Source organism: Capsicum annuum, chromosome 1 (genome assembly GCF_002878395.1).
Source record: "Capsicum annuum cultivar UCD-10X-F1 chromosome 1, UCD10Xv1.1, whole genome shotgun sequence".
Taxonomy (NCBI): domain Eukaryota; kingdom Viridiplantae; phylum Streptophyta; class Magnoliopsida; order Solanales; family Solanaceae; genus Capsicum; species Capsicum annuum.
Window position 1 is genome coordinate 191,506,225 of NC_061111.1, and position 12,571 is coordinate 191,518,795.

Here is a 12,571-nt window from a genome sequence, read left to right on the forward strand (position 1 = left end):
GGTATGAGTTGCAATCTGGAAGGTCCAAATTAAGTAAGCTTTAATCTTCAGCAAAAAATGTTCTGTTGTCCTATTAATATCAATCATATAGAACTAAATTTATTATTATACCCCAAAAAGTCAAAAGACTTTAATAAATAAACAAATAAATTTAATTCCAATTCCATATTTTATGTATTAATATCCACAATATATTTTTATGGTATGCATACAAAACTATCATGTCTGCACACCTAGCAGATTCTTTTTTCTTTCTTTTGGCCCCAACATGGAATCTCTTACCCCATTTTCGTGTCACCACCTAATGCCACCCCCCACCCCCCACCACCGCTGACCCTGACTGCTCACCTTCCTTCCACCCACCTCCACCCAACGCACCCACCCCCCACCAAACAAAAATCCAACTATTATCCCTTCCTTTCTACCCCAAAAACCCTTTCCCATTTTCTAGGGAACTTCGTCTGAAAAATGGATAATCAAGCATTTTCACCATCACAAACCGGAGCCGCGACCCGATTAGCGAATACCCACATGACGTTTTCCGGTGTCCATGATGACCCGGCAACTTCCTCCCTCTTTGACTGGGCCGATTTACTCGAATTCAACCTCGACGAGCAATTGACCATCTCCTTCGATGACCCACTTCGCCCACCGCCGGAGACACAGCCGATGATGGGCCCAGTTATACCCTCTTCGGAAGATTCGCCGCAAAGTCAGGATACGGAAGCGGGTCGGATCAGAAAACGGGACCCGAGGATGGTGTGCTCCAATTTTCTAGCGGGTCGGATTCCATGTGCTTGCCCTGAATTAGATGAGAAGATGGAGGAAGAGGAGCTGGCTGGAATTGGGCCCGGGAAGAAACGGGCCCGGACTGTACGGGCTTCGGCTGGTGCTGGGGCGAGGTGTCAAGTACCCGATTGTGAAGCGGATATCAGTGAGCTCAAAGGGTATCACAAGAGACATAGAGTGTGCTTGCGTTGTGCTAATGCAAGTGCTGTGTTGCTTGATGGGCATAACAAGAGATATTGTCAGCAGTGTGGCAAGTACGTTCACTTACCTTTTTTTCTGATGAGTACAAGCTTTCGTATAAGCCGAATAGAGTGGAACTAATATATATAGACATAGCCTAATTCAACTAGTTTGGGTTTGTGGCTTGAAACATTGTTGATTGATTTGAAAGTACAAGCATAAAAAAGGGAGGCATCCCAGTGCACCTCGAGTCCGTGAAAGGGCTGGACCACAAGGGTCTACTGTACACAACCTTTTCTTGCATTTCTGCAAGAGGTTGTTACCTTCTGGTCACATGGCAACAACTTTACCCATTACTCAAAAACTTCCCTTTTCGAGAGTACAAGCATGTGGTACATGATGAAAAGTTCAGAGAAATGACTAAAACATCTTTTACTAATACCCCAAGTGATGAAAGCAAAACAAATGCTCCTAGTGATAGAATAGAAGTTTTCCTAGAGCCTGCTAAGAAATATAAGTTGATGTGTTTGCAAAAGATGGCTTTAGATGAATATGGTCATAACCATATAGCCTGTTGTGAACTAATTGCATAGGTGACTTTGGTACTTAAAAAAGATTAGTGGTTTAACTTAGCCCTCTTCAGTGTATTTGCAGTTTGTGGAATCTGCTAACTAGTTTTTTTTTTTCCAATTATGGGATTCTCTTGCCTTGGAGCTCCTTTGATAGACATTTCAGTTGTAGCTTTTATTGCGCTTCTTGTTTTAAGTGTATTTATGTGAAACTGTAGTGTGTACATAGCTATTTTGTCAGGAGCTTGCCAGATATTCTAAATGACGTGTCTTTTCCAGATGCAACTAAGCTGTTAATGCCTTTTTCCAGGTTTCATATTTTGTCAGACTTTGATGAAGGTAAACGTAGTTGTAGAAGAAAATTAGAGCGTCACAACAACAGGCGTAGGAGAAAAGCCACGGATTCTTCCAAAACATCTGCTGAAAAGGAATCTCAGCAGGTCACAATGGCTGATGATGGTAGTGGTGATGATGACATTGTAAAAGGTAGTTTGAACTTGAGAAAACATTGTCATTTGGAAGTTTTCTTTTGCTGAAAAAGCTGTAAATTCCACCTGTAATTCATCTATAGTAGATGCTACGTCCCATATGTTAGGGTACTAGTTTGATCTGATATCAGGGATACTTTTCCATCTAACATGGTTAGAATTGGAGAAATTCTGTTTTCCAGGCACGGCGTGACCTTGTCAATAGCTTAAGTTCATCCTTCATATTTTTATTTAGTGTATTTCCTGAAAATCTTCTGGATGACCAGATAGCACATGCATGGGCAGCCAGTTAGGAGAAAAGGAAATCCTACTAGAATCTGAAGGACATGTGCCAATAGACTCCACTCAAGGTATCCAAAATAATCACAGTGATAGTTTCACAGCTTCTGGTGAAACACAGGCTGATGCAGAAAAAGAGAACTTTAAAAGTTCCCATTCTCCATCCTATTATGACAGCAAGAGTGGCTTTTCTTCAGCGGTAGGTCTGCTGACATAATTCCTGTTTTCTCAATAATTTCCCTTTATATCTGGACTATACTTCGATTGATTAATTTTTATTCTCTTTTGAGTAGTGCCCCACTGGTCGGATCTCATTCAAGCTTTATGATTGGAACCCTGCAGAGTTCCCTCGAAGACTCCGGCACCAAGTACTTAAAGGATTATTATTACAGTTTAGTACATAAGAGTATGTTAATTCTTTTCTTCAATAGAGTTCTTCGGGTTGATTGACATATTACTTTACAGATCTTCCAATGGTTGGCCAGTATGCCTGTTGAGTTGGAGGGCTATATTCGTCCAGGTTGTACAATCTTGACAGTTTTTGTTGCAATGCCGACATTCAAGTGGGGTAAGGTAATAAATATGGTCGCTGTTCCACTCTGGTGATAATGAATGCTGCGTGTGATTGGTCTTAATGTATTTAGATATTAACATGGATTAGTATAATTGCTGAGTTCTTAGTACAGCTGTTGAGTTAGTGATGTATCTCCTCTTTGAAGGGTACTACGACTACTGTGAACTCTTAATTAAGAGACTGTGTTTTGAGTTACTAAGTCAGCAATTCCTCTCATAGAACACAATGCAATAATGAAAATGAAACTCAGAGGCTGTAGGAGTTGATATTACTGAAGAGTTACCATTCTGCTTTCTGTTCGACTGTTCAGCTACATGTGGATTCTGTAACATTTAGTTGTAGATTTCCATGTTATTCTTATAAAAATTAATTTGTTTCTAAATGATTGAGTTCCACATTGGTTTTAACAGTTACTAAAAGACCCTGCTGCACACCTATATGAGTTGATCGCATCACCTGGAAACATGCTTCGTGGAAGAGGAAGCTTTCTTGTTTATCTCAACGACATGGTATTTCGTGTTACCAAAGGTAAATGGTTGTTCAAGTTCTCTACCCTCAAGCTCTGGTTGCGACGAACGTATATTAGATCAATATGGTCTAATATTGAGACCTTACTTTTTCATTTGATGTAGATCTTGTTTGGCTAATGCTACTAATCCTACCATTTCATTTTATCCAACACAAGTGAAATTGCTCGCGCTTCATGTGGTCCTAATAGACATGTATGAATTTGCAGAGTAATATTTTGAAAATTTTATTGGACAAGAAAAAGCAAAAATTTGCATACATAACCAAAAGTAGATATTTGCACAAACTAAAGATAAATTTTTGTTTTTTTTCTCACTAAATAATCTAAACGTACCAGTTTTTAACTTCCAGTCTTCCATTCAAAGTAATTCTCAACAATTAAATTTTCAAAAAACAAACCTAAGTTATGGAAAAAAACCAGAACCTATAGTTTAATTTCTTTTAAACAAAGAAGTAAGAATAAATGTGAATTAGCGGCATAAAATAAAAGTCTGGAAACGAGAGAAGATTGAATGTTGCCTCTTTGCAAATATGCCTATGCCACCTTCATGGCCACACCTCCATTTTTTTCTCCATTAGAATTGTTATGTTGAGATTTCTCCTCTTTTATTTGCGTTCGATCTGAACGACTACTTGTATATCTGCCCAAATTAAGAAAATAAGATACAATTTCCAAAGTAGGGGAATTAAAAACTTCTGTAAGTGCCTCATAAGAATTATTTCTTATAGAGAAATAATTTCTTTTACTTTCTCCTGGTGGCGTCAGGGGTTAAAATAATTAGCGAACTTTGAACATTGTTGAACAGGTAGAAAAGTAATCTCAGATCAGAGTTAGCCACCCCAAGGACAATGGAGAAACAATTTCCACATTTTGTCCCATATATAATTGAATGTTATGTATGCACAATATTTTGTGGGACAAGTCACAGAGCCAAAATAACTACAGATTAACACTGAAGTTGCTATTTCAAATGGTAACAATTATTATTGATAAAGCAGGTGGAGATTCAATAGTGAAAGTCAAGTTAAAGGGACCAGCACCAAAGCTCAAGTCTATTCATCCCATGTGCTTTGAGGCTGGCAAGCCTATGGAGTTTATTGCCTGTGGAAATAATCTAATGCAGCCCCGATTCCGGTATGAGTTAAAATTACTTTTTCGTGAGTTAATAATCTAGTGGTATGGACTGCGTACACTCTACCCTCCCCAGACCCCACTAGGTGGGAATACACTGGGTATGTTGTTGTTGTAGATGTAGCTTGAGTTCCTCATTAATTGTTAACAGGAGATATTATGATAGGAACTCATGAGTTGTTAAGGATGGAAGAAATCTCAAGCTTCCTGAATACTAAAAACTAGCTGATCCAAGCTCTAGACACTGTGTGTCTGTATGTGGTTGATTTTTTTGCAGCAGGATGCAAGGATGTTAACCACACTGTTGAGGGATAGAAGTTAATGAATTAGGCAAATTGCATCTATGTAATAGCTTATAAGTATCAGTTAGCTGTCAAAGAGATGTCATTGGTCCTTGGATCGACTTTTGATGATTACCTGTGCCAGACTCATGAGTCGTATGGACATATGAGGCGCATTCGGTACAAAAATGGCAGTACGATAGTTTTAAGATTGGAGGGTCACAATACTGGCTTGGCTTATTGTTTGATGTATATAATCTTATTACAATCTAATAATTACAAATGTGAGAAGTACTATGTCCATTAAGAAATGCAAGAAATATATTGCGACGAATTTATAGTCTATAGATTTTAATTATCATTGAAATAGGAGAGCTTTTGCAAGGGTAGTGTTTTGACTTTGCACATGAGCAATAACCTCTTATCCCTTGTCTCCTTTGGTGCACCCTGAAGATCCCTTTAAGTATAGAAAGTTTGGTATCTTCCGTAGAAGACCATATAATTCTGACTTTGACCTTTTAGGCAGACCTCTTGCACCACTTCTTGCATACGGTTTTGTCAATAAATTTATTATTTGAAAATAAAAATAAGAAAAAGTGTCCAGAAACAAACATAAGCATTTTGCAGAACATAGATAAAATTACAATAATGATAAACAATAAAGGTACGTTCTTCCTTGAGTTCCAGAGGTTGCAAATAGGTTTGCTATGGATATCTGTTGTCGACAAGCTCATGTTGCCAGGAAGCTTCAATGATGTGTTCGGACAAGGATTTTATTTCTAAAATCTTCTTTATTACATAGAGAACCTAATATCTCATCATTGTTTTGCACCTATTGGGGTCGTAAAACAGGGTATTCATGTTCAAATTGATAACACTTCTATTGTAAAAGATACACAAAATACAAAATACAAAATAAAGGACATGTCTCCTAACTGGTAAAAACAACTATTAAAAAAGCATGTATAACACTTGTGAAAGGCTGTTTGACGTGAGCGTCTGTTCGAGTGGTGTCCGACTCCCTTTCCAGTACTCATTTAAATGAAAAGACATGTAAAACTCTCACCATCACTCATGTAAAAGGATAATTATGGTACTTCGCATATCATTATGAGACAAAGTTTGAACCTAAAGTGTTGGTACTTTGCATATATTTGGCGATCATATCAAGTCGTTAATTTCTGTAAACTTCGTGCTCAGTCAAACACGTCACATATAATGGGATGTAATATTGGTTTTGATGGGGTAAAATAGAAAGATAATTTTGTATTTGGTCAAATCATCTTAATGATCCATGCCTAACTCTGTTTGCTTACTTCAGAAGACTATTATCCACAGTCCAAACCCATGACACGTATTTTTTGCTTTTGCCCAGCAGACGTCACGGATTTGTGCCTCGGGCTACACCATGAACAAGCACCAAAGTGCTTCTACTATGTGCACTTGTGCTCTGTCTTACATAGCTGTTAATTTCTCTCCTTTTCCGATATGGAGTTTGCCTAAAGTGTTTCATGTATCGTCAGTGTAGAAGGCATGCCAGTCTCTCCCTTTGGTTCGCCTTCCTTGGCTCGGCTTCCCTTATGGGCGTCACAACTATTTGATCAGACCAGATTGCAAGCTTTCTTGTTTGTTTGCATCTACTCGTATCTTTTCCTTTTTTGGTATTCTTAACTCATACATGCATTTGGCCACATTGTACTTAATAGATCATTTAATGAGCTATGCACTGCTTTTTCGTTAGATTTAGCAGGATATTTGATATGACCAAATTGGAAGCTTTCCTGTTCCCTCATACCAACTTTCTTCTTCCCCTATTGATTAATATTCACTCTTATGTGCTATGTTCATAGATAGTTGCAGTTTTGCTCTAAAATTATGTAATTTGTTTTTTTCGGAGCTGAAATAAATGAAACACCTATCAGTTTAGCATCTCTACTATTACCATGGACGCTTTCGAGGGCAATTGATGCTATCTGTGTTGTTATTTTTGATCAGTTATTATAAATTAACATTTGATGCCCTTGACAGGTTTCTTGTGTCATTTGGGGGAACATATTTGGGGAATGATACCAATGTCGTACCATCAGGGTGTAAAAGTGATGGTGATTCTAGTAGCATGGACCATCAATTATTAAAGATACATGTCCCTAGAACCGAAGCAGGCCTTTTTGGCCCCGCTTTTGTTGAGGTAGAAGTTCTAACTAAATATCCTTTTTGGTCCTCATTCCAAGCTGTGTTTTTGGCCTATAAACGTATTATTCTTTTAACAGGTCCCGTGCATCATTTCATTGTATTTTGTTACATTTAGTCAATTATATTCTAAAAGAGAACTACTGAAGAAATCAGCTTCAAAAGAAAGAACTATTGAAGGAATAATGTAAGAAAAAGACCATTTTAAAAAAATAATCTTGGAATAAGTCTATCACATTTATTTTTGATAAGGAAAATCTGTCACATTTATAGATTTTATAAGTTCCATACACCAGAAGGGGGGAGCTAATTATAATCCCCAAGGGTATGGCTTAGTTGACGCATAAGAGTGACGATCCAAATATTCCAGGTTCAAATCGTAGCAAAAACACTCGGTACAAGTTCATTTGCATGAGCCTTGGTGGGCAGCCTTACCCAAAACATGTATTTGTGAGCTGTAGAAAATTGTCCGATGGATTAGTTGCATTGCATGCAACTTGACCCAAACAGCACCATCATTTGTATTAGAAAAATGATGGGAGCTAGCTATACTTTTGTAACTTCTATACAACACTTCCTTGGTGCTAATTTTCAATGAAATGAACCTCAACTTTCTTACGTAAAGGTCTATCCCAATTTAATAAGAGTGCTGATGGACTAATAAAGAGTGCTACTTCTTGCAAGATATCAATTGTTCATGTATTTAATATTCTCTAACCTTGTGTTTTATTTAACTAATCTTGGCTATAAATGATCCAACCTGGTCTATTTTGTAGGTCGAGAATGAATCTGGTTTATCTAACTTCATCCCCATCCTCATTGCGGAAAAGGATATTTGTGCAGAAATGAAGGAAATACAACGGAAGTTCTGTTGTGGAGTGTCAGAACGCACTGCTGTTTGTTCTCCATCTGAAGCTTCCACGTCTAGAAAATCAGAATTCTCAGAATTTATGTTGGATGTGGCGTGGTTACTGAGGGAGCCGTCAGCAGAAAATGTTCAGATTCTGGCGTCTGTACAGATGCAGAGATTTAATTATTTGTTGAATATTTTAATGGAAAGTCAGTCGACTATTATTTTGGAAAGAGTACTGTCTTATTTTGAAAATATGGTGAAGAGAAACATGTTAGCTGGCATCACTGATGCTGACATGAGGCTTTTTCAGAGGAATATTCGTGAGAAAAATAATCTGCTCAAGGAAAGATTGCATCGAAAGGAATATTTTGCGGGGGATTCGAGGCAGATTATGCAGGAGGCAAATACTTCTAGTCAAATCTTCCAAAATCACATGCTATCTGTTTTTCCAGTTATCAATCAGGTGACAATCTCATTTTGACATTGCCGTATTATCTGAGTATGTTGCAGAATTGAGCGCTGCCATATTGACTTCAAATTATACGCATTGAATATAATCATCTTTTCCATTTATTTTTATGCTGGTGAATAAGCTGCAATAAAATCAAACTGTTTTGGTAACATAAAAACGTGCCTTGGCCTTGAAGCCTAATCAGACTTGTTCTTTGTTAGGCTTGAACATGACCAAGTGCCTGCCCATCTAAATTAGCTTGACTTGGTGTAAAGTTCGATTGGTTGCTTGAAGTGAAGCAAAGACATTATCGCTTCATAGGTGAAGCCTTGCGCTCCAAACGCGCAAAGGGATCCCAACTAAATATAATTGATTCATTGGATCTCAACTGAGGAGTTCTATTAATATCGGTATTATTGTATATTGGATACTTTGGATACTGAAATTAATTGTTTTAATTGCAATCCAATCACTGTAGCATTCATATATGTTTGGTATTGTTTACTGGGCACTTTTCGCTTTTAACGATAATATTTGTTCTCTTATGGTACATAATGGTGGTCATTAATATGTTTTACGTTTCAAATTTGAGTAGGGAGCATTTGAATTACTTTTTACCTTCAGAATGTCTTGTAACTGCTCATTTCATGCTTTTACGATACAAAGTCGTGTTTTTAAACGGTGATGACTCATAGCTGATGCTAATTAACTGCATCGGTGGCTTCCTAATTTACAGGACACAGAGGTGGTACCAGATAAGCACAACATAGAGTTTGATTCGACTTATTGGGAGGGAACTTCTACTGTCCCACTTTTGGATGCTGAATTGGCATTGAGAGTGAAGGAGGAGCAATCAGTGAAGTCCTGTGGCTTCTTGGTTAGAAAAACAGTTGTGACGTCTCGTACTCTTGTTTTTCTAATCACTGGTTTTGCTGTATGTCTTGGTCTCTGTGCAACATTCCTGCACCCTAGAAAAGTTGGTGAATTCGCCATGACAATCCGGAGGTGTCTGTTTGACAGAAATTAAAATTGCATGTAGCTTTTACCTAAATGACGGTTTGCGGTCACAGAATATAGATGCGATCTCCATTGCTCGGCCCCCCTTTATGGCTGGTCTTGTATGATATTAATGTGTTCGCTACAACTGTATCTCAAGAAATTGGACAAACATTCATGTGTTTGCCACAACTGCATCTGAAGAGACTGGACAGCATTGAGTAGAGAGTTAATGATTAGATCCTGATTCCTGACCAATGCATTGATGGAAGACGTGCTTCATAGAATTCTTGATGTACTATACAACCTGCGCTATGTAAAACACAAAAACTGTAATAGCTTTGTAGCTTCCTTAGTTGTGCTGTTTCCTGGTACAAGTAGTTGGATGGTTAAAAGCTTTTTATTGCGGACATCAGTTGTCCCACAAAAGCAGGCACACATAGCATATGCTGATATTGTTTGTGATCAATAACTTTTAAGGTTTGGTTAAGCTGGGTCTCTTAAACATTTTGATGTGAATATACCTAGAAGATGGTACCAAGCCTGTTATTGCAATGCTAAACTAAATTTTTGTTGGCCAAGACATTAGTATTTCCATATATTTGTATTTCACGTGAAACTTTAAAGGACAAATTACAGAAACTAGCATCCTTAAGATTATAATTACAATAAATAGCAACACTTTTTTAAAATTACAACTTATAGCAAAATAATATTTTATCCACTTCATAGTAATAGAAGAATATGTATTTTTCAGTTCTGCATATGTATTTATGAGTAATACATATATATTTGTATATGTATTTATATAGCAATATTTTACTTAAATACAAATACAATTTGCTATTTTTCGTAATTATCAGACTGTTGCTATAAAAGTTATAATTAAGGCTACAGAGTTGCTATTTCTGAATTTTTTTTTTTGGAGATGCTGAGCGAGATCTATCAGCAGGCTGGGGAACGCGAGGGACATCGGGCGAAATCTATCAGGAATTGACTGCCCCATACAAATCATTGATGAAAATTTAACTTATATCATTTCGCTTTTCAATATTAAGAATTGGAAACTGGTGACTAATAGAAACTTAGTTAAAAAATATGGTGATAGCTGAATCCGATAGTTGCATAAATTAGTTAATTGAAGATAAACAAAAACGCCAAATAAATCTGGGACCCGAAGTGTAGTGATTAATTACTTTTACCGGTTAGATACTGAACGTCTGGTAAATGATGATCTTCTAACAAACCAATTACGTTAATTCAGAATTATAATGGATTGTATATACATAATAGTTACTCTAACGATTAGTATTAATGATTTATTTAATAAGATTGGAATTTGTCACGGTGAAAAGAGCTACTTCTATCCTTGCGGGTACAATATATAAAGAATGGCTTTTTGATTCTTTTAATCCAATGATTAGGAATTCGTCTTTTTATATCGAACATACAAGTTTGATTCTCGTAACGGATAGGTACTCATACGCGGGCGCTCCTCACCTAACTTGATGAGTTTGGCTACATCAGAAAGGGTTGGTGAGCACCTCTGGTGTCGATGAATAAGAGGAAAATGAACATTAAGAATAGAAATACGAGTGCATCAATTTAGCCTCAATAAAAGCCGATTATCTTACATTGGTTAGAGCTGCTTGTCGGGCGGAGATTACACTTTAAGGGTTCAGCTTTTAATGTACAAATTTACTAGCCAGCTGATAAGATATTGATTGACTTGATATCTGTCACAATTCAATTTCTCACTCCATGATGAAACCTACCCTAATTCACTAGTAGGTAAGCCAATCCATAACTCGGAACAACGAGCAACGGGCTAATAAGAGAAAAGATAACCAAAACTAAATAAAAGGAAAAAGAGAACCAGAAGAAAGAAAATATTTCCCAAGACTCGGTGTCAGTCGATAAAGGAGCCACTAATATAACAAGAGTATAAGGTAAACATAATATATATATATATATATATATATATCATCTCTGAAATACAAAATAAAGGTCAGTACAACAAAAGAGAGAGGGAGAAGGAACAACTCCGGACTCCTGGAGAGCACCACAAATCTCTAGTCCATGGCAGTTCCGCACGATGCACATGTTAGCGGCGAAAACTTGTACTATCATTTACAGGGTGCAAAAGTATAGTATGAGAACCAAACACAAGGTACTTAGTAGGCATCAACCCATTGAGCTCTAAGGATAATGCAAATATAAACAACACGTACGACAAGAATATACATTACAATCAAGTAACTAAGAAAAGAAGTACAATAATGATAATAGAGAAATAAACCACCATATTCTACAAGTAACTATGAATGGAAGTGCTATACAATATAATAGTTAGGAATAAAGGTAATATACAATAGTAGTAACAATGGAAAAAGGTACTATACAATAAGAATAGCTAGAGAGGAAAAGGATATACGAAAGTACTAAATAGATAGCCAAATATGAAGGTACTAACCTGAGAGAGCTAGCCTAACATCCTAAATACTACGAGGATCATAAAGAAGAAGGGAGCTAGCTTTAGTACATTTAGAACATCTAACCTAAAATAAGAATATTTACAACGTAGTCTAATAACAAGGCTTATAATATCAACGGGGAAAAGAACTCAAAAGTGTACCGCTAGTCTTGGGTACAAATCCATAATCATCCTGCCACAAACTTGTAACAATCCAAATTTTTGTTACCCATGAAAAGGATTCAAAAATAATTTACAATAAATAATAGACTCAAAATATATCAAAAAAAATTTAAATTAGGGAGAAAAATTGGGGCATATGGAACTTAGGTCACGAGGCCAATTATGGACTGCCCTAAACTGCCAGTAATCATTGCTGTGGTCGGATAACCGCTGCAACAGTACCGCTGTAGCGGTAAAAGCAGTAGCCTAGAAGAGGAATTTTTAAAAAACCCCATTTCCTCTTATTTTTCTAAGTCGCCTCCTTTCTTCAAAAACACTCTGAAAAATCTATGTCCCCAACCATGAGATTTCAAAGGACAATGTTCATAAGAGTAGTTTTGAGACACAACTGGAGGAAACCCGACATGAGAATATCTTAAGCACGCGCGGGGTAACTAACTCCTCTCTGTAGCAGTATTTTTTGCCTAAGAGGTAAGCTAAAGTTTATGTAGTAACTAGACTTGGGCTAGATGCATTTAACACTAATGATAGTGTTAGAAATGCCATGCATTAGGTCTTCGTGCATGGAGATTGAGGGTGGACACTTTGAAATCTGATTAGGCTTA

At 37.0% G+C, this 12,571-nt stretch overlaps 1 protein-coding gene across 3 annotated transcripts; it reads left to right on the top strand.

Moving 5' to 3' along the window:
• Positions 1-204: 204 nt before the first annotated feature.
• On the top strand, positions 205-9,800 carry LOC107842049 (squamosa promoter-binding-like protein 7). Of its 3 annotated transcripts, none has more exons than XM_016685855.2 (10): positions 205-1,043; positions 1,849-2,024; positions 2,293-2,504; positions 2,599-2,673; positions 2,771-2,878; positions 3,290-3,407; positions 4,404-4,542; positions 6,849-7,008; positions 7,787-8,326; positions 9,051-9,800. In XM_016685855.2, the coding sequence occupies exons 1-10, from the start codon at positions 469-471 to the stop codon at positions 9,339-9,341; spliced, it is 2,394 nt and encodes a 797-aa protein (XP_016541341.1). In that variant the 5' UTR covers positions 205-468; the 3' UTR covers positions 9,342-9,800. The 3 variants fall into 3 exon arrangements, with proteins under 3 accessions (XP_016541341.1, XP_016541343.1, XP_047264313.1); XM_016685857.2 differs by having other exon boundaries at positions 4,407-4,542; XM_047408357.1 differs by having other exon boundaries at positions 210-1,043; positions 4,407-4,542; positions 8,536-9,800.
• The last annotated feature ends 2,771 nt before the right edge of the window (positions 9,801-12,571 follow it).